Raw genomic sequence first — 26,905 nt, forward strand, 5'->3', positions numbered from 1 at the left:
GTTATATTAGTTTCAAAAGGCAAAAAAAAAGAGAAGTTTGTATCCAATTTAATTTGATAGACCTCTCCAAATTCAGTCTAAATTCATGCACATATGAATCATGCACCACAGACAACAAGCTGATTGTCTTTGTTGTCACTGCACTACTATTACTGTCACACAGTGGCCGGCAAGAGACATGGTTAGGTAAAATCATTAGGGCCGATGGCAAGTAAATGAAGAAGGAGCTTCCCAGAACCCAGGACGTCATGCCACAAGTTGGTGGAAAATTGGGTGCTTTTATATGCCTGTACTGTAGAGAAATATTTTTTAAGCTGACTAGACAATATTACATTCTGTGGAGGAGGTAATGTTGATTTACATTTGCCACAAACAATTTTCTTACATTGGAAGCTCAGACTGGTAATGTAGTGATTGATACAGTTGTGACATGTGATGCAGTCACATGACTGTCTTACTTGAGCATACTTCAAGTGTGTCGGCTGTTAATGGCATACTTAATAGTTCATGTAGTTGACGGTATGCAGTCCATACTGTTTGAGTAGGCTGTAGGCAATAGTATGCCATTCTGAACACAGCCGATGTTTACTGGGGTAAGAACACAGGAGGTGATGAACTGATGGATGGCAGGTGTGTTAGCAGAGGGAGATGATGAGCTGTTTGAAACCAGGTGTGCAGGCAGGCTGGGAAAGTGGAGCTGGGAGAATGAGCAGCGTTATGACAATACACGGGGAGACACCGAGAAACAGGCAGAGACACGGCGAAGGACGTGACAGCTTCATGTGTAGAATTTTATTTTTGAATTTTGTGCTCTAAAACAGAAAAAGATGAAGTCCACTCTTTGACACTGGTTCCCTGTTAAATGGTATTAACAGTGTGATGAGTGATGCTCAGGTCAAAAAAAAAACATTGGGCATCATTCAGCAATGTTTAATAAGTTTTCTCTGAAATTTGTTTTTAAGAAAAGTCTGTTGTATTCATAGCATGTTCCACTTGTACCTAATTAGCATCGGTTAAAGGCTTGTACGTACTCCGCAAGAACAGAGAAATGTGTTCTCTCTCGCAGGGCTGTGAGAAAAAAATGACATCATTCTTTTCTTGCAGCCCTGGTTTGGGAGTTCTTGCAGCTTGTTCTCGACGCATCATCTGGGCAGAACTTTTCTCTCGTGTGGTGTCCAAGAACTATTGCGTGATTGGTCAGAAATTTGAAGTGGGCGTGGTTAATGCGGAAAAGCGAAAATCACGCGTGACGTGTGCTGCAGTGGGAGGGCCCTGTGAAGACTTCCCAGGAGTTCTGCACTTGAGTTTCTCGTGAAGTATGAAATGTCCTGGCCAGAACGAACTTTGTTCTTGTTCTTGCCACCTCGAGAAAACTAACAAATTTCTCTGTTCTTGCGGAGTATGTATAGACCTTTACGCCTGTCCAATTCCCATAGAAGAGCATGAAACTGCGGGGCCGTGCACACACACACACACACACACACACACAGAAACTGAAAAGAGAAGTTAAGAGAGAAGTGAAGAATGGCCAAAAACCTAAAGACAGTGCAGCACGGAAAAAAGCAAAGAAAAAGCAAAATATGGGAGACACACGGGCAACTGGAGTTATCTGAGCTGGACCAAGGCCATTTGTGGAGAGACGCCATTCTGAAGTTTGCCATCAGTTGAGATTTGGACACAGATCTGGTCCACGTGTGGATGGCTTCCTAGACCTCCTGTCTCAAACTCAGAAGGTTACATGGATTTTCAGACCTTACAATATGATTTTACCTAAAAAATTGTAGATTTAAAGTCACGGAATATGACACATTTAACAGGTAAAGATCAGTGTGTAAAACCTAAAAACAGTGGATTATTTTGGTGAGTAAGCGTCAAACAGGAGTTCCAAAAGGAGTAAAACGGCAACAGTGGGGGCGGCCGCGGGGTTGCTACCTGGGATAAAAAAACGGGCGCACACGGCTCCTGGGGGAAAGACTGACGCAGAAGGAAGCCACGGACAAACGAAGTTGCAAAAGATATAATTCAAAAACGCTGTGGAGATTTGCACTTTACTCACTTTATGCACTTTAAATAAATAACTTAAAAACATAAGTAAAAAAGTATAAAATGCTAAAAAAGTTTGATAAAATATTTTAAAATGTTGATAAGGTAAATGTTAAAATTTGGTTAAAATTTGTGCAAAATGCTGTAAAGATGTATGTGGTGCATTATTGGGCTGAATGAGGGGACAATCTGTTTATATTTAATAATGTGAACATTTTTCCTTTGTCTCTGTTTAAAGGTTTTTTCACCTTGATACCATGCCACTTCGATGCCACTTAATTACTAAACTAACTGCAAACTAAAGAAGGAAAATCAACAACAGTTTGGTTATTGAGTGGAATCCAGCTCGAGCCTGTGTAGAAGGGATCATCCTTTTCAAGTGGGGAAGCTGCACAGAGTAAAATTACCTCAAATTAATGTTGAAAGAGTGAAGAAACTTGACGGTGATCTCCTGTTCAACATTTGTTTAAAAAGTGTCTCTTTTTAAATAAAAATAAAAAAAGTGTTACGTTTTTAGTCACAATTTAAACATTTGCTTTTTCCAGTATAGACTAAAAAATGCAACAACACAAAAGGAAAAGTCGTTACAATGACCCCACTGAGGCGACCATTCTGGAGCTTAACCTAGCACCTCACAGCCAGTACCATCCTGCAGCAGTACCCTCAAGCATGCGCACATGTCCCATTCAACTTCCCAACGTCTGATTTTGGATGTGGTACTGGACAACCAAGAGAGAATGGCACTGAAGCTTCTGCAAATGGCTTTAATACTTGCCACATTCTCAGTGACACTTAAAGATGCAGTGAAACCCTTTTTTTAAAGTGATGTGTTTCTTGATTAATATAAATTATAAATGATCACAGTGTAAAACTCATTCATTTTACATTTTTTATTTACAAATCAGCAACTAACAGCTGTCGAACTTGGACAGCAAGTATGCTTGTCCCAGGAGTGGGGTCAGGACATACATACATACATACATACATAAGTGATACATCACGTTTCATGACGATGTTGTGCAAGACACAGCGGACCTGTATTGTTCTAGAAATAAGTGATAAATAAATTCCTGAATATATGAATAATAATAACATGACTAATATTACTTAAGTGGTGGCGGCCAACAACCCACAGCAGCAATCCATGGATCCAACTTTTTACTTGTGTTTCAAAGTAACCACATATTTGCAATGTTGAAGTCGTTGAAATGTTAAAAGCAATTGTGTTAGACTGGCATTACACCTCCTAGATGTGCATGCATACTTTTTTTCAGCTCTTAAACAGGGCTGAATGTAAACAAAAAGGATTCATTTGATTAAAGATCTAATTATTGATGATAGCTGCACTCTTCAATTAGGCATTTCAATTAAAGCCTTGTATTTCATCCAGCGTATGCAAAGAAAATGTTCATATTAGTACAAATGTTGAGTATTTTTACTTTGTCTTTCAGATATGCTACTATGTTCTTTTACTGAAAAGTTCATTTATGCAAAGTAAATTACAGATTCAGACATCTTTATGGAGCTCTTCATTAACTGATGAACATCTTTAGTGTCTGGGCCCCAATTCTCAAGCCCCAGATCGCTCATCAGTGTGTCCCATTTCGCCTATTCCCATTATAACTTACACAACTGTACTTATGAATTCTTTTGTGAATAAACTGAAATTAAACTTTAAACTGAACTATCATCTTAAAGGCCAAAGAGTGCAGTGGGAGCTCACTGCCTGTTTGCAGTCATCCATCTTTGTACATGTCACTGCATGATTGTTCCCCACAGCGAACTGATAGGACGGACGGAGGAAATGGTGGCATTCATTATTTTTATCCCAAACATCAGTGATAACCTCTGGTGGTGTGGAGCTGACTCCTTTTGTTGTGTGCAGCTGCCACACTCTTGGCCTGTACAAACAAACATCACTGCAGTACTTCAAAGTCTTTGCTTTGCTTCTTTTTCCAACACTTGATGTATTTATGGCTTCAAGAGTTTTCACGCTCGGTCACAGTCGTGTGTTTGTGCCGTTGCATGCAGATGTGCGTCTGGGCTCGCATGAATATGAGATTTAAGCCCGAAGCTTTGCATAGAGAGTGTGCAATAACACAATCACATTCATGGCTGTAGAGGATTTTCAATTATCCCACAGGCCAAGGAGGCGGTGAGCAGCAGCCAAATCAGCCACCATCCATAAGTCTTTGTGACTGACAGCTTGGCATTTGGCTCACAACCAACAGGGTTTATAAGATGCACATTTTGCACATGGAGAAATGGTTTTAGTGCCCGCAGAGCCTGACAGTTATGGCTCCACGTGTCAATTTAAGAACATGTCATATGCCATAAAAATGTTATTGGTTTGTTTTCGCTTTTCCAGGACGTCAAGGTCTCATTTGTCCTATGTGGGGGTTTGATGGAATGGAGAGGAAAAGCACTGACTGAAGCTTTTACAGGACTAACCTGAGAGTGGTTGAGATCATGTAGTTGCAACTGATTGCAGGACAATAGAGGCAGTTTTGCATGCTTAGACCAGTAAAGTTATATTTATAGTTTGATGGCAAATACAGATTTTTGCTTTCTTTTTGAGAGTGAGATGAGAAGATGGACATCAATAAGTATGCATGCACATCCAAACGAAAAGAGGGCAGATGCTTTGCCCAAAGTTAACAAATAACGAAATAAATAAAGAGCTTGCAAACTGCTGCTCCACTGTCTACTTATTTGTCACACCAAAGTGATATTTTGGGGTTTTAGCTGCCAGGGGGCTGAGATAGCCACCACAGACACTTCTGTTGCCATCTCAATTGCTTGAAATGTCACCTTGGTGTGATAAATAAGTAGACATTGGAGACGAAGGTCCGGTATGCCTGTAGCAATATTAGATGGTCATGGGCATCAGTATTTGTCAAACTGGGAATAAGAGCCATTTGAAATGAAGGGATGGCTGGAGTAGTTGCTCTGAGCATCTGATATTGGTGTAGAAGGGTACTGGCATCGTCACTAGAGTCAGCATTGGTCGGGGTTGAACACTACAAATTTGAAAATTAAAAAGAGTTTGGGATGTGGAGTGTAACTCTATAGCCTGCTCATCATTTCTACTTGTGACTTGATGCTACATTAGCTGTTACTAGCATAACAGATCTTAATCTATGACGGAACTGTTGATAGTCAAACTGCATTGTGGGTAATGTAGGTTTTTAACTGTACATTGCCAATTCGACAATGTTGTAGGAGTGTATTGCACAAATTGGCTGGGAAAATGCTGCAGCATTCAATTACCGCTAAAACCATAAACAGTGATTTTTACATTTTAGCAAAAGGACTGTTTGACTAAGTGACCAACCTGCAGTTAAACGTTTGACTTTTACAGTACCATGAGTTTCTGATTTTTCTTAAATCAAAATATAGCAAAAGACAGTCAATATACATCTTTTAGCAATAGCTACTTGGTTTGCACTAATGTACAATATATTACAGTATATTACTATTATTGTACAGTGTACATTTAGTACATAATAAAGTAAATGTGATAGTCCTGTCTTTACTCTTGAGTCTTTCATTTTATTCTATTTCATATTAGTTTAAATTTTCTATTTCTTTTTCTAATATTTTTTTTTCTCTGATATTTCATTTACTTTTGCAAAGTAAAGCAAGTAACTGTCATTGTAGCGTTCACGCTGCCTGCTAATGGCTCCTGTTTCACATTTCCTCAGGAGTCTCTCCTATTGACTGAAACTGAATGCAGTGGTGGCAGCACCAGGCCCCCTAATTCTTCATCTTCACTGAGCATGTCAGCATGTCCTCATACTAAAATGACAGTAAAGGTCAATTTTCAATGGCTCCCAAAACAACATATATGAGTGTTTTCATCACCCTGAAAAAGGTATGGGGACCAGCCACTATGGTCACAGTTTAGTTTGGTTTGTTTAAAAGAAGTATGTTAGATATGGAACAGGCAGAAATGATGTAAGATGTGTTACACATGTGACGTTACTTTAAGTCAATTGAAATAGGTCAGTGTTGGCTTTTGGTTTCACACAACTGCAGACACAAACAGCTGCCTCATGGGTGAAAGGCCTGTGCCAGAACATGGCGCAGCAGTATGCTGTGCTTGGCATTTATTCGCTCCTCTATGTTGCAAGTCCTTTAATCTCACACCGCTGGATAAAACAGAGCAAACACACACACACACATACAGACAACTGCAGGCTTCTCTGGCCTGTTTACAGAGGTCACCACAGGAGTTAATGGACTGTTGGAGCGAGATTTGAAAACTGGATGAGTGAGCCAGCCATGGCTTTCCTCCACCATTCTTGCCTTAAAACTCTTTACATCTGACAGGCTGATGATTTATTTTCAGCTAACAACTTAAACTTCTCAAGGGTGGATTTTTTGTTTCTTTCTTTCTCAGCAGAATAATTAGAAATCCATAGTAACTTTATTTGTGATTTATTTGTGATTAGTGCAGTGATCCATCTTATTCTATCTACGAAGTTCATTCAAAAAATGCAGAGAAATGTTGAAAAAACAACAACTCACAAACACATTATGCAATCCTTATATTAAATCAAATATAGCTGTACTTGTTCCTTCATACATGGCCTGAATGCATTACTCTTCCAACATGCTACCAATTGACAAACAGAAGTAAAAACAAGACCTCCTCAGTGGTGGAACAAAACATCAATGGCTTTTAGTTTGGTGAAGTTTTCACATTTCATACGTCTGACACTATCAAAATCTGTGTTTCAAAATCGGTTGTATTTTATTATCTGAAATAGTTTCATTTTAAAAATGATGTTAATGGCTCATAGTTTTTCAATTTCTTCCCGTAGATAACTGCAACAGTCCTTTGGTGTCCACATTACCACAATCATCCTTCCAGAGCTCGTCACAGTCCTCCACCAGTTATGCTGCTCACAATGCCAAGCTCAACAGAAGAGATGGTAAGTATCTCTTGTAACGTTGACATTTCAGGCACTGAGCAGCTATCTTAGCAACCTCCTGTTGCAAAGAAAAATGAATTTGGCAGCACTATGAGAAATCCCCTCATACGTGTAAATAAATGGGATGCACTTGAATTACATAAAAGTCACTTTTCTTGCTATCCAGGCACCAAACTCAGCAGCGAGACCTTGCATGTAACATCCTTTTCAGACCTGGTACAGTTCAGAGTAATTCCAAGTGCAGTGTCACAGTTGTGAAATGTTTGTTTGATGCTTCAGAGGAAATGAAGTTTGCGGTAGTTGCATATTTACTGTCCTAAACTTCTGGGTTTGAGCTCTTTGATTTGAAGTATGTTGGGTTAAAACAAAACAGCCCTGTATCTTGCTCAAAGAATTAAGAGAAATTAGTTTTGGATTTAATACCAATTTAAAAAATGTATGTCTCGATTCCATTTAGAGGAAGAACTGTTATGTTATCAATGTACCTGCGTTTTAAAGACCCAATTTAACAGCCCAACTTGCACCTGAGGACATTTCATTTCAAATTCTGTGTAATGGCCGAAGTTACCATTGTTAGGTAGTGAGCTTATAGCTTAGGGCTTTCACAGAACAATGAGATAAGACATTAGTTATTAGTCATCTAAAAAGCTGAAAAAAGGTTATATAATAACCTTATTTGAGCTGATAAAGCTTGAAATAGAGTGTAGAAATGTATAGTTAACCTGTGCTCCACTAGCTTCAAAGTTTGATAAACATAATATTCTAGAGTTGTGCAGTGTTTTAGCATCTCATTAGCCCAAGGGATCCATTACCCCGACTATTTCATCTTGTCTGGTGTGTGTTTTTGTAAGCAGTGCTATTTTAGGCATGATACCCACATACATGTAGGTGAGCTACAAAGACATCAGTGAAGCTGTAGAGGTGATGTGCTTTCCATAAAAACGTTAAAAAAAAAGACACTAATCATGTAATAATTTCTTTGCTTGTGATTGAGAGGCCAGTTTGGAAAAGGACAGGACTTTAGCTCTCAGTTCACCGTTCATGTTGGATGTTGCAGATGAAGAGCTCCCTTACCTGAAAGTCTTCTCTTCACAAACATTCAATTTGCACACATCAGGTCTGCACTGACGTTTGTGTACTAAACTAACTGGCAAAGCAGAGTAAGACTTAAGGCCCTATTTAAATTACCTATAGCGCATGGGCTGAAGTGCACAGTCTCAGTGTATTTAGCAGAGTGTCCTACTCCACTTCTGCTCTTTAAAAAATACATATTCAGGGCGCAAAGTAAGGTGTGAAGCACGAGTTGTACCGAGTCTTTTTATTAATCGTAGGTCTATTTGTTGGCATAACAGGTATTAAAACCAATGAGTGTCACCTGCCCATCCTCTTTGAAAGCCAGGTGCTGATGCCTTAACCCTTAAGGTCTATACATACTCCACAAGAACAGAGAAATTTGTTAGTTTTCTCGAGGTGGCAAGAATAAGAACAAAGTTAGTTCTACTCAAGTGCAGAACTCCCGGGAAGTCCTCATAGGGCCCTCCCACTGCAGCACACGTCACGCGTGGGAATGACATTTCTGCTTGTCTGCATTAACCACGCCCACTTCAAATTTCTGACCAATCACACAATAGTTCTTGGACACCACACGAGAAAAAAAGTTCTGCCCAGATGATGTTGTCGAGAACAAGCAGCAAGAGGAGAGAACACATTTCTCTGTTCTTGCGGAGTACGTACGGGCCTGTAGAGGTCCGCAATCGGCACCGCACCGGCGTGATCAGATCACGTGACGCGCCGTAACAAAAAAAACTAGATCACCTGGGCGCTGCTGTCAACTTCACTCGAAAGTGCAGATTTGAAACTCTCTCCCAGTTTTTATTTGACGTTGACAGATCATGTAAAACCGGAGATATGATAGTTTTAATTTGATAGTACATAGTTGATAGTACGTAAAAGTGGGATGGGATGGGCAGGCGTGGCATTTCTTTCGATATATTCGTCATTTTTTGTCATTTTACAAAACGGAATCGAATCTGCTGATACTACTCTACGTGATGAATATACCAGAGAAGTCTGACGTGAATCGGGGGAGGCGCCAAAATCGCCGAACCGGAAGTCAACCGCGGCGTTAGCAGCGGGAGCTAGTGGCGACTTGTCAGCTAGTGCAGCTAACATGGTCAAAAATGCCTGTAAATATACATGCTTTTTATGGGGAAAATGTGTATATAGTTTTACTATATTTAAATTGTACCTTTATATGTTCATATTAGCGACCTATGTTTACTTTTTCAAGTTCCAAAACAGTTCATTGAGCATGTTTTGTATGTTGTAAGAAATAGTATATTTTTTCAATTCGGATTTGATGATTTGATTTTTTGTGTATTTTTGGGCCCAATATGTAAATAACGTAGGTTAAAGTGAAAAAATAACTATCAGATCATATAGCTGGAATAAAAAGATACCAAACATGGGTATGGTGAACATTTTTTTATGTGGTATATAAAGGCAAATTCAAAAGTATTCATCCCTAAAGGCAGAGCCAGGGGAGACGGCCCCCTGCTGGCTGAAGGTAGAAATGCATAAACAGTGTGCCTGACAACACTTCATCTAAAGACCAGCGCGCCCATTGGCTGAGAGATGGGCGCAAGTACATTGGCTGCTGACACAATGTGAGTGTTAGGCATGAAAAGAACAGCTGCGTCTGTCAGAGACAAGCAGTGACACACTGCTACGTTTAAATGGATATTTAATGGATGTGTTTTTGTGCTCTTCCAAGGAGCAGGAGGCTGGTCTCCCATGGTGACAGACCGGGACCCCTGGCTCCAGGTGGACCTAAGGGATCGGATGGAGGTGACGGCTGTAGCCACACAGGGACGCTCGGCCAGCTCAGACTGGGTTAGCAGATACCTGCTGCTCTACAGTGACACAGGCCAGGTCTGGAAACAGTACAGACAGGAGGACGGAGGAGGGGTGAGTCTTTGCAGGTTTTTTTACAGCATTTCTGATGAGTTGCTTAGGCTGCTTAGGCTATGTTAGAATTACATTTAGTGGAATTTTTCCTTTGAGGTCCACTTCCTGATTGATTTTTGGACTTTACGCTGGACACAGACACCAGTCTCCTGTGTGACAGCCCTTTGTGTGACCCATCCAACCACCTGTCAGCCTCCCTACGTGGACTTTTTCACTCTATACTATGTCACTTGGCTTCCTCCTTTCTCCTATCATAATTACTTCTGCCAGTTTTAACCCCCTTGATAACCACTGTTGGTGTTTCATTGTGAGGAAAGGATGTTGGAATTGGAAATCTTCAAAGGTCCACTTAGTTTCATGTAACAAAAACCTGACCTGGGACTCTTGTTGGGTTGGATCCAAATTATGTTCAATCTAAGTCCAGGTGGGGTCTCAGGTCTGTGTGTCAAAACGTCTGATATGGATCCAAGCAGATTCTAGCTATGCTCATGTGATGTGTCATCATCATTACAGGATGTGGTTTTGAGAGAGAACAGAGTGTGAAAATAATATGGATTTCTGATCTTTCCTCGGCGGCAGCTCTTTAGTTGGTGGAGGTTTGTCCAGGTCCGTTGCATTTTGAATCAGGAGTTATCCTCTCCTCAGGTCCCTTTCCATGGTTTCGTTTTTGATAAGAATTTGTTCATGCATGCTAGGTTCTTCGCTTTCACAGTTTTGTTTTCGATCAGGTCCAGAATTTTGAATCTGTGAACATTTGAGACTACCACTGGATGGAATCAGAGTTTATCTCTATATTTGATGCAGTGGGTGAACATCACAGTTTTAATTTGTAGTTCAGCATTGGATTTCAGTTCATATTCCAGTTGAAAATTCATTGGAAGACTAGACGCCTGCATCGTTGTGTAAGGGGAGTTTTCCCTCGCCGCTGTTTAATACCTGATGCTTTCTAATGTGGAGATTCTTGACTCCTTAATTTTGAATTCCTGAATCGTTTGGTCTCTCTCTTAAAAAAAAGTGATCCAGACCTGCTCTTTATGGAAAGCGTCTTGTGATAACACTGTCATTAACTGCCGCTGTATAAGTTGACTGATTGATTGACTTAACTATCAATTTGGAACTATTAATAATCAATTTAAAAACTAGAACCAACATTTACACATCAATAGCCAGTAAAGGTTGAAGGATTCTAGAGTTCATAGCAGAGTAGAAGTTAACTAATTAAAAAACATTAGGAACAGTGGGGGTGTGTGTGTGTGTGTGTGTTGCTCATAAACTATTCACATGATATTCTATTCTCCCCGTTTATGGTGCATCTGTGCTGTTTTACAAAATTATTCAGTTGTTAAAAAAACAGACAAAATAATTGTTAGGAGGTAAAAACAGGTTTGTAACTTTCAGTCCATTGGTCCCCGCCGCTCTGTCACAGCAATGGACATTTCTGTCTTTGTGTTAAAATGAAGGAGCATGGAGAATATGACTATGAACCCCACACCACTGTTGTGTGTCGCTTTAAATTGTTCTTTGTTCTTGTATCTTTCTCCACACTTGTTTAAAAATGTATTGTCTACAACATCATGAGTTTGGAATAATGAAGTTCTAAAACAGGGTTAGTTCAAACTTCTAGGGGCCCAAAGCAGAATCACCGACCGTCAGCTGCACTCTTGTGCTGGTGCATAACTGTGTACATTGCATAATGTGCTTTGCACCCGGTGACTCCTCCCCCCAATATATTAGACAAAATATAGATTTCAAATCAAATTAGATCAAGTTTTATTGTCACATACACAATCATATACAGTAGAACGTACAGTGTAGTGAAACTTTAGCTCCAGAACAGGTCTAACAAAGAAAATGGTGAAAAATGATGAACCATGACTGCATGCTCCTCTCTCGTGGGGGCTCCCACCCCAGATGTGATGACTTGTCGGCGGCTGATAGTGTTATCCTTGAAGCATGCATAGAAAGTGTTGAGTCAGAGAGACGTCTGCAGTTACCGTCATCAATGTTGTGACTTGTAGTCTGTTATGCTCCGTGGTCTCTGCCACAAGTGTCTGTCGGTGTGCATTTTAATTGTGATTCTAGTTTCTTCCCACATCGTTGCTTGGCCTCTTTAACTGCTTTATGCTGCTGTCAGAGTTTCATCGATGTGACGCGGTCACCTTTAACAATATCATCAAATATTATATTAGTTAGTTTTAGTGTATAAACACATTGAAGTCATCATCAGAGCTGCACCACAACATGTTGAAGTGTGCGTCACACATATTAACCTGAAGAGTGGCTTCTGATTGGTCTGTCCAATGTGTGACCTGCTTAACCAGAACTTCCTATTTCAGTTGCTGTTTATACATCAGCCAAAGAAAGATGGCAGTGCGGTCTGATTTGCTGAAAGCAGGGAGAGACTGACAGTGTTTTATACCCATCCTTAAACTTTGTATAGCAGGTCCAGAGTCCATTAACCTGTGGTCAGGCATGTGACTTGCTGCTGAAAGTTTGGCAACAGATTAGCACTGTTATAACGAACATGATTTTATTTTGATGACGCTAAAGAAATTAGATTTTTTAAGGACTTTTTAAAAAAAGAAATAGAAAAGTGAGAAGAAACAACCCCATAAAGCTGGGGGTGACAGTTCCCTGGAAAAGAGAACTCTGACATGAAAGCATATAAACATTAACTGGAATTACCAACAGCCTTTGGCTATAGGTAGCAAAGGGTGATGCTTGCTCATGTGGGAATTCTTGAATCCTTAATTTTGAATTCCTGAATCGTTGGGTCTCTCTCTTAATTAAAAGAGTTTGGTCTAGACCTGCTCTTTATGTAAAGCGTCTTGAGATAACGCTGTTCTGAATTGGCGCTATGTAAATAAAGATTGATTGATTGATTGATTGAAATTGGCAGCATTCAAAATAGCCACTCATCGTCAGCTTTCAGGGTAAATATACGTACACAACCTAAAAAACATTGTAACATATTCGGATATCAGAATCAGAATCAACTTTATTGGCCAAGTTTGTACAAGCAAACAAGGAATTTGACTCCGGTGAAACTTGTCTCTCTATGTACAGTAAGAAAATTTGAAAAAAAACATGCAAAGTACCAGAGAGCGAAGTACCATGGCGGCCATCCGCAGCGCCATCTTGATCTTGATATTACAGGAAAATGAAGTTAGCAGCTTCAGTCATCCCAGTCATCGTTGATCCTGCTGCCCTAATAGAACGTTACATAAACATGAACTTCATTGAGCCACAGCTGGGAGCTTTAACTGTATGACTCTCTACTCTCTACAAACTCATGCAATCCAAGCAGTAGTCTGAACCAATGTGTTGGACAGACTGACAAAGCCATCCCTAGAGCCATACCACTATCACGGTTAAAAAAAGAGGCAGGATAAGTGGCAGCTAATTAGTGAGGCGTCTGTGACGAAGCCCACACTGAGCTAGCCGACCACAGCATTCACCCAGACCTTTGGCTCATACTAATTGACATCCGTCTGGCATTTTAACAAGTGAAGTTCAAAGGTAATAGCTCAGTGCCAGTACCTGAGCTGAGGAGTATAATAAGGGAGCAGGAGCTGCTTAAATGACTGTTGGCTCTCAGCAGCCCTCCACCTGTCAAATTACACTGAACCTAAGCCTCCACATTAGTGGTGTCAAATGATTGCTACAGCCAACAGTTGTTGACACAGAACAGTATAATGAAGTAATAGAATTTGGGGCTATGTAATAAACAGTTAGCTGTGAGGATTGTCTGTCAGCCACATGAGGTACTGACATCATTACCCTTCACTAGAGCTAAACATGATATAATCACATCCTCAACACTGCCACAGATTTTCACTGACGATCTCTGTAGAATACAAAACAATCAATTTTAGGGTTGTTTGGTGTTTTCTTTACAACAAGTTGCGGGATTTTCTCTAAACTTTATTTTCTTATGAAATATTGTGTAATCTGACCTCTTTGTGTCTCAAACAGTTTTGTTTGAATTTGAAAGTGTTTGGAGGGGAATTACACCTCAATGGACCTGCTAACAATTCATAGACATCTGAAACATGATAAAGGCTCCCTACTAGACACTGCAGTGGAACTACAGTCAAAACAAGTCTTTTTTTTGTATATAGCCCAAAATGACAAATCACAACTTGCGTTTACAATTACTCTCTATTCAGATACCAAAAGAATCTTTCATCTAATGGGAAATGATGAAAGAAACCTCAGGAAGAGCAACAAAGAGCACGGAGGGAAAACTCACTCATAAGAGTGGGGACAACTCAGAACCTGGGAACTACGTCGACATCAGTGTCAAGTAAATTATTCTGTTGTATTCTAAATAAACTGCATCAAACGTATTCATCAAACAAAATATATATAATAAATATAGAATCAATATACAGTATAAACCCATTATATAATCAGCTTTCGACTGTATTTGGTATGAAGGGCTCTTATTGCAGACTTCTAGATTGTGGTATACACGAAATGTGTGATCTCGATAGAAGAGAGGAGGTGTTCGTCACGGTTGTAATTTAAGTTGGATGAGTGTGCTGCTCCGCTTTATGCTGATGACCTTGTTCTATTGTCTCCTACTGAATAAGGACTACAGTAGCAGCTGGGCATATTAGAAAATGGCCCTGGCAGTGAATGAAGAAAACTAATGTAATGATTTGTGTCAAGAGAACAAATATCAGCTCAGACCACTTAATATTCATATCATGGAACATAGTGCAAGTTATACCTAATTTGGTTTAACCATAGCAGCATCAGGGAGTTCCAACATTGCAGTGAAGGCCTGAACTGCTCTAAATGCATAACTAAAAGGACAAACATCCAACCAAATCTTTTACACCAGAAAACACCTATAAATGCACGCAGAGCAGAATGAAAAGATGTTTGGATGTCAGTTGGTGCCGCACCATAAGACACACTCTTACCAGTCTCACCACAACACTGCTTTCCAAACACCAGCTAGAGAAAACCAAATTATAAAGCAGTGTAAAGAAGCCTATTTTAAACAGTGGAAAGTAGATCAGAATGTTATTTGTCCCTAAACAGAGATTATGGGTAAGCAGAATATCTCCCTTCTATCAGTGATAGCAAGCAGAGTCAGATTCTAACCAAGTACAGGCTCAGCTTTCTCTTCAGATTCATTTGTCGGCTATGTCTCTGACCCGAGTCCCTATAGCAGCTTCATTCTTTAGATCACTCACACAGACAGGCTGCTTAAATATTCTGAGCAAAGCTTCAAAAGGCAAAACAGGACATGAAAACAACAGGATTGCACAAACTGATAATGATCTAATTATCCCAAGGCAGGCAAGAAAAGCTGTGGAAATGACTTTGTCTGCAGACGACCAGCTCTGAGGTGATGAAATGTGGAATCTGGTTAGGAAATAGCCTGTGCAAAAAAGAGTGGAAGCTTCGGCAATGTTTGTCATTTCTTATATAAAAAATTGGCTTTTAGAGCAGGGTGAAAAATATACATGCCAGAAAATGGCAGAGGTGCTATTTGAAATCTTGCTCTTCTACTTCTTTGTAAAATATTTGTGGTCCACTCCACTTCAGAGTTGTAAATTAGCTGAACACTCAGTGCACATGGTGCCAGTTGAAAGTCTTCCTGGTAGGGGTCCAGATTATCATCATCGTCCTCGAAGGGCTGTGTGTGCAGAGCTCATTTTATCCTGAAAGGAATCAAAGTGTGAAGCCAACAGGATGAATATATTCTCTTTTAAGGGACTTTTAATCATTTAAGTTATAGCAGGAAAATCACGTTAATTTGCCTCTCGTTTTGTCATAATTATCCAGTTCCGAGCACCACCATCCACATGTCACTGTATCCTTCATGCACATCTGTTGCAATTTGTAAAATATATGCACTGAGGCTTTAGCGCTGAAAGCTGGAAGTGCTTGGATTGATCAATCACAAACACATAAAAAAACATAAATAATTTAGAGTTTTGTACGTATCTAAATTTTTCGATTGCACTACACAGTAAAAGCATTTAATATCAAACAGGCAGGATATTAGAACTCCGGCGTCCCCAGGTTGGACTTCAGGGCACCAGGGTGTGACACCAGAATGGTACAAACAGGACTGCACAAACTGTCCTTCACTTAGTATGTTACTCTATTGTTGATTACATAGTTTATCATGTGACACAACTCAACTCAGTGCTGACGTCTGTTGGTCTTGTGATTGGTCCAATGATGTTGCTGCAGTGTCTCCTCTTCCTGTTCTTTCTCTCCAAGTCTGCTCACATCAGCACTATTTCCTCTTCAATGTACTCTGGCTGCAATCGTCTTCTTGTCTGAGCTCCTCTTCATCAGTGGTGGAAAAAGTATTAAGATCTTTTACTTAAGTACATTTATACCAAACTATGAACTTAAGTAAAAGTATGTATTATCAGCAAAATGTACTTAAATTTAAAGCAGTCGTTGTGCAGTGAAACGGTCACTGTCAGTGTTTTATTGTCTGTGATGTTTTGGACTAATATTGTTGCTGCTGTAATGTCTATGCTGCATTTTACTGCTGTATATGTTTAGCTGTGCAAATTTTAACGTATGGTTACATTGTAACCTTGATCGTCTGAGTCTCTCTACCGCATTACATATTCCATATGTACAGGGTAACTCTGTAAAGACACTCCATCAGGAGATTATACAGGTAGCGGGAAGCAAACAAACCATTTAAAAATGTACACTATTTACATCAAGGGTCAAAACAAGTAAAGCTGACCCGACCATTAAGGGTGTCCAAAAGGGAGCAGGCAGATTTCCAAAGTTCAATAAACAGGCAAGAGGTCAAAACAGGGAGCTGACAAGTTTTCACATGAAAAGAATACAAATAAGAGACTAGACAGAAAAGGCATGAAGCGTGGAAACTCAATCTTGCAAAGAACAATGCACGTAAACCAGTATACCGTGAGTGGCTGATGAAGGAATAACACGTGCAAGCAGGTGAACACATACAAGGAATATGACTGTATTTTTTGTTTCTCTCAAATGAACCCACACATTGAATCCATGCGGCAGAACAACAACAACAAATGGTAACAAAGTCAAGTCACATCAATTTTATCAATATATCCCTCACAAATTAGAACTTTCAAAGAATGGATGGACACAGATGTAAACTGCAACCTGACCGGTGGCAGCTGTGAGGTGGTCATTTTTGTTTAATTTAAATTTCCTGAAGAAATGTATATGTAGCATATCTCAGCCTTTGTGAGTAATCCCTCTTATCAAAACTGCCCTGGGATTATGTGGAAAAGATCAGAAGGGGTAGTTTTTTTTACTGGTTGTGGTTATTTTTTTTCCTCCTGCTGTGTCCACAGTGGTGTGTCTTAAACAGACGGAAACCTTCTGTGGCACAGAAGCATGATTTGTCTTCTTTAGAGTTTAGTGCCAAAAACATTTAGAGAGCCCCATTGTCGTGAATATTCATGCTGTCATTTCTACAATGCTGATGTGTTCCTTAATTTCATTTGCTTAAGAACACTCAAATATTACACATGCCTTAGCTGCCTGTGTAAACCCAAGTGAATTTAGAGAATGCCTCCTTTGTGCATGTAGAAATGCTTACCTTGCATCTCCTTCAGCATTCAGCCACTTAAACAGCTTAAAAGGGAAAAATGCTGAGCATAAATCACAATAACAGCCTCGACCGCTACCTTGTCGGACTGTGGCTTTCATTATCTGTGGAGAGGCAGTGTTCCTGTGTATATCTGTCCACTGAGAGACATTCAGCCTCCATTCAGCTGCCATCAACAATCACATTTGTGCCACTACTCAGCACGCCTACCTATGACACTGTGTTTTTTTACTGCCAGGATACGCTGCATTTTTGTCTTTGTTAGTTATGTTCAACGATTCACGAAAGCCTGAAGCTGTACTGTCAGCAATCTATCTCTGTGATAGCGTTTAATATATGCTGTTATCACTTTCCCCTGAAATGACAGGTAATCAGTCATTTAAGAATCACAGGGTATCTACGTTTCTGTCTCCACCCATTTTTTCTTTCTAATACTTTGTTGCAAGGGTCCAAGAGTTCATTTCTAGTTGCTTACGCTGCATATTTTTTTGCACCCTTAGGGTGGTTTTACACCTGGTGTTTGGATCACTTGAAGGAAAACAATAATATGAAATTGCATTTTAGGCCATTTGTCTCTATCTGTCTGCCCTGCGATTGGCTGGCGACCAGTTCAGGGTGTACCCCGCCTCTCGCCCAATGTCAGCTGGGATTGGCTCCAGCTTCCCCATGACCCTGATGGATAAGCGGTATAGATAATGGATGGATGGATGGATAGTGTGCATTACATCACACAAACTCCCAGGTAACTCACTGACTCGACAGTCATCCTGCGCCATTAGAACTACACGGACCCATGTGGGGAAATCTAAATTTGGTGTCTGACAGTATGTAACACAGCACTTCTCTGACCTTGACATGTTTAATTATCTTCTCTGGTCTCACAAAGAAGTCACCACAAAACAGAAATGGAAAGAGTACCACAACATTTTATTCAAAGACTTTAACAAATGTAACATTATCATGTGGTTGCAAACTATAGCGCATTAAGAGGTGAATGTATAGAGGAGGTATGGTAGTGCACATAAAAGAGGGCAACAGCTGATAATAAACCTAATCTAAACCTAATAAACTTTTGCAATGCATGGTAGAAGGAGGGCAAAAGCATCCTTTATTGTAACACCACAAGGAGATAGTTACTTTGTGACTGCTACAGTTCACTTACTTTTTAATGAAGAACTGCTAGACAGCACAGTGTAGAATGCATAACCCAACACCTCTGATTCCACACGTTTTTTCATATATCGTTTAAAATATTTGGGGTTGCACACATATGTGATTATCTACAGGAAGTTAAGCAATGTGCTTCATCATTCTCCCAGAATATTAAACTGTGGGTTTAGTGAGTTATTATGGTTTTGTGTTTAGTTTATTTTCGGTATTGTTTTTTTTTATACAGTGGGGTATTTGGCAAAGGCAGATTTAAGTTATATGCAGCAATGCCTCCTCATGAGAGTTGTGTTTATTATTAGTCATTATTAAAGTTTCTTAAACTGACAAAGACTGAAACTAAAGACATTTCCTGCGTATTTTCATTTTATTTTAGTTCGTTTTTTTCAATTATATAATATTTCAGTTTGTCTTGCTTAGTTTCATCTGAAGTGTATTTTTTATTTTAGGTAACTAAAATGCTTTTTACACCTAGTTTTAGTTTTTAGTTTAGTTTAACTCACTATAATAAGCATGATTTGTAGTATTTGAAGTATTTTATCAAAATACTTTATCAGCAGCAGCTGGACAGTATACTGTCTGACTGCGGAACATAAACCAATGTGACCCGAAAGTTTCTTCAATCGTTCCTCCGGTATTCTTATACTATATATTACTGCTGCATATTGGCAGCAGTTTGGCGCGTATGGAAAGCGTGTAGGTCAGTGAGTACGTGCTGAGCTCTTATCAACAGCAGTCGAGCCAAGTCAGGTTGTGTGTCTGGGTGTGCAGCGCTGGATGCTCTCAACAGTGAGCTCATAGAGCCACAGGAAGCCTCAAGGAGAAAAAGCCTGAGTCAGTCACATTAATAAAGTATAGTACTGATTGAGCTTGTAATACCATTGAAGGTCATAATGCTTCCATTTAGGCAGTTAGTTTGGAAATAGAGAGAACTGTCGTTAATAACAAGGCTCCCTGTCAGCTCCCCCTGCACACTCTGGTGGGGTTTGTTTGGACTGTGAAACCAAAGAGGACTACCACCAGGAAATTACCACTAAATCCATCATCTGATTGTGAACTGTTCCAGGAGCAATCTTGAGGAATTTGAATCTGAAGTGTTATCAGGCTGATAGTCTGCAACAGCATTGTTGAAATGAGTGTGGGATTTAAGAATTTCATTGCCAGCGACTGGAATTGTTGTTTACATGACAATAAAGAACTTGAAACGTTTCTTTGCGTTTTTTTTTTCTGCTTCAGTCTTTTTCTGCTTTGGAACACTGGGGTTCCCCCTTAATTTCCCCCTTGGATAATAAAGTTGAACTAAACTGGGGTTAGTATCTCTCAGGGATTAGGCACAGTGCGAAGCCCCTTACTTCCCCACTTGTTCTTCACCATGGTGGGCTGGATATTCTCATATTTCTGCACCACATGATTTTTCTTATCTCCTTTCATCAAAAAGTATGCTCGAGGAGAGAGAACGGAAATTGCTGCTGGGTTTGCTGTGTCAGCATTTTGCTATTCAAAAGATTTAGATGTTTTCCTCTGCTTGGATTTCAAGCATTCAGCTTCTCCCCAGTGGAAATATTACTGTTTGTTTTCTTCAGATTGGAGGTCATGTCTGTTATTTCTCAGCGAAACACTGGTACCTTTGTATACATCAATTACATGCCTGAATCATAACCACGATCTTTGTCTCTCTCTTATCCTGCAGAGGTTTGTGGGTAACATCAATTCGGAGGCCGTCGTCCAGAACAAATTGTCTCACTCAGTAAGAACCCGTTTCCTGCGTTTTGTCCCTCTGGACTGGAACCAAAGCGCCTGGGTGGGCCTCAGAGTGGAGGCGTACGGCTGCTCATACAGTGAGTAACACACACCCTGCAGTTCAAGACACACTCCGAGAGAGCCTGGCCGTAAATCCAACCCGGACACTCGCGCCAAGAATGATCAGTTCTTGTATTCAGGTAGTGGGTGTAATACATGAAGACAGCAGTCCTCTGGTCTTAAAGTAATTTAACCATGATAACAAATGATTCACAATTATTCAGATAATGGTTTCCAACTAAAAAACAAGACTGGAAGATTCATCCAGCTGTTGAGAGGAGACTAAATTCTAAGGTATACTTTAAACTAGGGTGGTTGGATTTTAATAGTTTTTACATGTGACAGTCAGACATTTCAATTCTTTAGATTTTATTTATTTTTTGTCATTTTTGATTGTTGTTGCTACTAATGCTAATGCTGACTCAGTGTTAATACTGATTAACACTAATGTTCTTCAAATCTTCCTCTGCTTATTTTTAGCTACAGAAGCGATTCAGATGTCTCTTAACAGTTATGCTTGATCTTTTTTTCTACCTTTTAAAATATGAAGATTTTTCATTTTTTATCATGGATGTGATGTGGTAAAAAGATGGTAATAAGAGCTCGTACAGGGGCCCCATAGTATAAATAAATTACCCCAGACTGTAACTGAAGCTTAGAGTGGCGCCCAAAAATAGTCTGTATTTTCAACATAAAAGTACCAGAAGGTAACAGAGCTTTAATTATTATTTTTCTATTTGGTCAACTATGACTTCTGCATCCTGTCGGCTACAGAAAACATTTACACCTCTGTTCAACTTTTTAATATCTTTCTCTATCTCTTTCTGGATTTTGAAAAAAGAAGTGAAAAAGAACTGAAAAGTAAAATTTGAAGTAGAATTATTGATATTTGAACACTCCAAAAAGTACTGTAAAAAACAAAAAACAAATGCCTTTGTTACAGTAACATGTGTAACATAACATAATGTAACATATGGAAATGTGTTTCATACTCACCTGTGTTAAAAAAAACAAAAACTTTTTTTTATCCAGACTGTATCTCAGTCTCATTTTCTGCATAATATGGACGAGGTAGAAAGAGGACAAAAAGAAGCACCATTTATTGTAACACCACAGGGAGATAGTTACTTTGTGATTGCTACATTTCACTTACTTTTTAATGTGGAACTGCCAGATAACACCGTGTAGGATGCAAACACAACACAACTGTGATTCCATTAATCTTTGATATGTCAGATAAAATCTCCTCATTCAGTTAGTATTTGGAAGTTTGAGTGTTTGTTGCCTTGGTAAATGCGTGTCTGGCCCTCTCAATATATTGTGTTTGCTGAGTCTTTGAAGTTGCACACATGATATCCACTGGAAATAAAGCAATATGCTTCATTATTCTCCCAAAATATTAAGCTGTGGGCATAAAGCTGATAGCAAAGGGAATCAAGAGGTGTTTTTCTCACTTTACTTACTGTGATAATTGTGTTGATCGGGATACACATATATTATCATGACAGCAGCAGAAATAAGTAAGGACCTGGAACACAGTTATTATGGTTTTGTATTTTTCATTAGTTTTTTGTTTGTTTTTATTTTTTATTTTCAGTTAGTTCAGTTAGTTAGTTTCTGTTAGTTTCCAGAGTGGGTATGCTCATTTTAGTTTATTAGTTTAGTTTATTATTGTTCGTATTGGTTATTTATTTATTCATTTATTTTAATGATATGGGTGTATTTACGATAGTGAATTGCAGAAATCTTCATATTCTCTTCAAACCCACTCCAGATTGAAGTTATTAGAGTCTTCATTTAAACTTTTAATGGTTTTTTTGAATGATAAAGTTGTGTTCAGCTGTGTGATATCTTTCAGCTTTTCTAATGCAATGCAATGCATTTCAGCTCTCAGATCTTTAGGGCCATGCCTCCAAAATGCAATGCAAAGCATTTCTTCTTTCAGCCTTTTCAGGCAATTCATTTCAACTTCCAGCTTCGATAGTATTACAGTTTAGCTTCTAGCTACTCCAGCAATGTATTTTAGCTCTAAGCTTCTTAGGTAATACAGTTCAGCTTCCAATTCTGCCAGTTTTCCATTTCAGTTTCCAAGTATTCATGCAGTACAGTGCAATGCATTTGGGCTAAGATTTTTCAGGCATTTCATCTTACATTTCTGCATTTTAAGCAATGCTTTGCAATTTGTTTCAGCTGTAAGTATTCAAATGCATTTTCTACAGGAAATAGTTTCTTTTTCCCTGTTTCTCTTATTTTTTGCATGGGAAGGATCTGAGTGTTGTCAGACTTTCCAGGCTTGTTATGCTGTAAAAGTAGGTTTTTCTTTGGAGTATTTTCTCGTGTATTTTTTCATTAATATTTTTATTTTCATTCTTGGGGTGAGTGTCCAATCTAGAATTTTTACATGGGGTATCAGAGGGCTTGCAGGGGTTTTGGTCCCCATGTGATATGAGCATGGGCATTTATATGAACAGAGAGCAAACAGACAATGAGGTCCAGCTGAAATCATGGCAGGCACTGGATCACCCTACCTTATCTCTCTCTCTCCATTAGTTTCTCTTTCTTTTTTTCTTTTTGTTTGTTTTTGACAGAAAAGGGTTACACCAGCGATGGCGCAGGCACATGGCATATGCTGTAACCATTCGGCTTCAAAAAGACTTAGTTCCTGTGTCTATCCCTCTCTTCTGTCTCATCTTTCTCATTTCTTTATCCCCTCACATTCAGCTTGTCTACATCTCCCTTATTCTTTTCTATTATATCCCAATCTCTTCTGACGGTGACTTTGTCGTGTCCTGCCATTTCTTCATCCTGACAAGTCTTCATGATTCTTTTCGCTAAAACTGGCTCCTTTGAACTTTGCATTCTCTATATTTTCTATCCGTTGGCCAACCCAGCTTCACTGACTTATAGTTGTCAGATGTGTGTGTATGTGGTTGTGCTTGCTGGCGGGTGTAAAGAAGACAGACAGAATGACAAGAGAGGAGGAGACTTGCAGGCAGGTATCACTGCAGCTCATCCTGCTGCATTACAGACTAGAAATCCATAAATTCATGAATCTCGGCAGGAAAGTCTCTGGGGAGGAGAATCATATAAAAGGTAAAAGTGAGGGGGGAAAATAACCTACAGCCAATAACTGAGCTGTTGTTCAGGACAAACTGAAGCCAGTTTTATATGGAGGTGTAATATGCAGTGTGTCACAGGGAAGAAGTATTGGTTTTGTGACAATTTTATATGCATTGTTTCATATCCTGTGTTTTAAATTACTTTTATTGCTGTTTCTTACTGTTGTGTTTGGTTTTATTTGCATGTTTTTAGTGTGAAGTTTCAATTGCTTAATGTGTTTGTGGATACTTCACTTCCTAACGCTGGGACATTGATAACTAAATACCTGCACGTGGTTAAGGACCTATATTTTCTTTTCTTTAACAATGGGACAAGAGGCTGTAGTAGACAAGGACCAATGGTGTATAGGAGGAGGGAGCAGGGGCTCCGATCCAGAAAGTAATGCAGAGGCAAGAAAGAGTAGGGCCAGCTGCAGCAGAAGTGGTTGGTGTTTCGAGGTTTGGGTGGAATGATAGAGTTGCAGCGGTGTGTTATGTCTGGCCTGTAGTTCCTTTGCGTGGCATGTTGGTTGGCAGTGTTTGCAGGTTGCATTTTGGATTCCTTTTGAAAAAATAAGAAACTTTTAGAACCTGTTAGCCTCTCCATTTTACAGAAGATGTGCAGACCAGATTCTGTCTCATTTGACAAGGAAATATTTCAGTATTGTCTCATCTGGTCACAGAACATTAGCTGTGCTGCACTGCTGCACGAGACTGAGCTGTAAATCACCTCGTTTATATTGATGAGGAACTGCATTTAAATGAAACTACTATACCCATTATTTTTAGAGGTATTTTTATGAAACATGGACATCCAAACATTCATATTTTTATTTAAGTGCCCAAAGTGCTGTTCACCTAGCCAAACATTGTGGCAGAATTGTGGCTGGAAAATAAAAGTTGGTTTGTTATTATTAATGTTTATTTTAGTTTTGATGTCGATCAGTGTGTCTGAATATGATGGCTCATACATGACACAAAAATGATTCATTCATTCACAGAGTGAGGTGAGTGAGTGCGTGTTGAGATTGAAGGGGCTGGTCAAACCATCAGTTAAAGCTGCACATTTTTAGACTGGAATCAATGCATTTCAGTAGATTTATTGCAGTCAGGGAATTCACTTATGAGTTTAACTTCAGTGACCTTGTCATAGCTGGACATTGCATTTCAAACTGGTTGAAAGTTTCTTGACAGTGATGATCTATGAATAAATTGAGAGAGCTAAGATGTTATTGTATAGTTCAAATCCATTTCCTTTGTCTATTTCCAATTTTGTCACATTTGCAATGTGAACAGACAGCACTGCTTACAAATATCTTAAGTAGATTTGGGACACGCTGTGAGAATCTACCACTATTTTAGTTGCTCTGTGTGTCTGGTCCTGAAATGCAATGTCAGCTTATTGTACATGATGATTATGACAATGTTAACGTGCTGATGTTAATAAAAGGTATATTTCCAAGGGAAGAAAAATAAGCTGGAGAGTAAAAATGGACAAAGACACAAGACAAAAACATGTATAATCTCTGTGATAACAGTTTCTCTCTACTCCAAAGCTTTTTCGTGAATTATTCTCATTTATACTTTGCTTTAACTTAGATGTGTGTTTAGGTCATTTAGTTAGTTTGACCCATTATGGTGTGGAAAGTTTTCACTGTTTTCTTCGTTGTGATATTTTTGGTTGAGTGCATCTCAATGCAGCCATTGTTTACAACAGGGATCTGTTGTTTTCACTTCGACTGAGCATGTTGGCAAGGGAAAGATCTGAAATCCCCAAGGAGTGCAATGTAGGACACAAGCAAAATGTCGGAAGAAGAGGACATACAAGCCATATCTGCTTTCCATCACCATGGGAAATGTAAGGTTACTAGCTAACAAGATGGTCGAGATTGTGACCCTGGGGAGGAGTCAGAGAGAGTATTGTGAGAGCAGTGTGTTGTGTTTCTCTGAGACATGGCTACAGGAGGCCATCACTGACTCCAACATGTCTATAGACGGCTTTCAGACTATATTTCCGATCAGGAATTGCAGGGAGAGTGGCAAGAGGAAAGGCCGGGGACCTGCTGTTCTTGTTAACAACAGATGGTGCAGTCCTAGTCACATCATCATTAAAGATCATGTGTGTAGCCCAAACACTGAACAACTTGCCATGTGTCTACAGCCATAATGTCTGCCAAGAGAGTTTTCCTATACCATCGTCCTGGTTGTTTACGTTCCTCCCTCGGCCAATGTGACACTTGCAACTGACAACATAAACTAGACCCAACACCTGAACACATTCATCACAATACCTTGGTATGTCAACTTCATCACTCTGGCCGTGATTCTGCCCTTTTTCAAGAAGTTTGTGGACTGCCCAACCAGGGAAGAAAAAGGCACTGGGCCTACTGAATGTCAATGTTAAAGAGGCCCCATAGGTCTTGGAGTCCAGGCTCTGGAGGGGGACAAGGAGAGGTAGCAGGTCCAGATACCCAAAGGTTGTGCCTCCCATCTGTATTGAGTACTCAGTACATCTTTGATCTGTGTCCCTGTGCTGTGGAAGATGTCCTGCCTGGTTCATATGCCAAAGATGATACACCCTAGCACTTTCAATGACTATAGACCAGTGATGCTGACTTCCCACCTGATGAAGTCCTTGAGAGACTGGTCCTGTTACACCATGTCCCTAGTTAAACTATCACTGGACCACTTTCAGTTTGCCTACCAGTACCTATTCCACACATCCTCCGGTCAGCCTTACTGGGGAGCATGATGCAGGTAGATACAGGTAGGATTGTGGACTACCTGACCAGTTGGCCACAGTATGTTAGACTGCAGAACTGTCACTGTAGTAAGCAACACAGTACCCCCACAGGTAACGGTCCTGTCAACCTTTTCTATTCACCCAATACACCTTACAACTCCAAGTCCTGCCCCCTGCAAAAGTTTTCAGATGACGCAACTGTGGGCTCAATCAACGAGAGGAAGAAGGCTGAGTACAGTGGTGTTGTGGACTCTTGAGTTGAGTTCTGAGGGCTGAACCACTTGACACTCAGTTGGAGGAGCTGGTGGTTGACTGCAGCAGGAGGAAAACACCGCCTACACCTGTCTCCCTACAGAGGGTGGATGTGGTGGATGTACACTGAACAAAAATATAAACGCAACACTTTTGTTTTTGCTCCCATTTTTTATGAGCTGAACTCAAAGATCTAAAACATTTTCTATATACAAAAAACAACCATTTCTCTCAAATATTGTTCACAAATCTGTCTAAATCTGTGTTAGTGAGCACTTCTCCTTTGCTGAGATAATCCATCCCACCTCAC

The 26,905-nt window shown here is 39.7% G+C and overlaps 1 protein-coding gene across 1 annotated transcript in view; it reads left to right on the top strand.

Annotated features, from left to right (window-relative positions):
* LOC139208597 (contactin-associated protein-like 5) overlaps positions 1 to 26,905 on the top strand; it is a 137,616-nt gene that overhangs the window by 46,018 nt on the left and 64,693 nt on the right. The window contains exons 6-8 of the mRNA XM_070838317.1: positions 6,870 to 6,980; positions 9,754 to 9,947; positions 20,393 to 20,540. Coding sequence (XP_070694418.1) covers positions 6,870 to 6,980; positions 9,754 to 9,947; positions 20,393 to 20,540 — 453 coding nt within the window. The remainder of the gene's footprint in view (positions 1 to 6,869; positions 6,981 to 9,753; positions 9,948 to 20,392; positions 20,541 to 26,905) is intronic.

Source organism: Pempheris klunzingeri, chromosome 10, assembly GCF_042242105.1.
Source record: "Pempheris klunzingeri isolate RE-2024b chromosome 10, fPemKlu1.hap1, whole genome shotgun sequence".
Classification (NCBI taxonomy): domain Eukaryota; kingdom Metazoa; phylum Chordata; class Actinopteri; order Acropomatiformes; family Pempheridae; genus Pempheris; species Pempheris klunzingeri.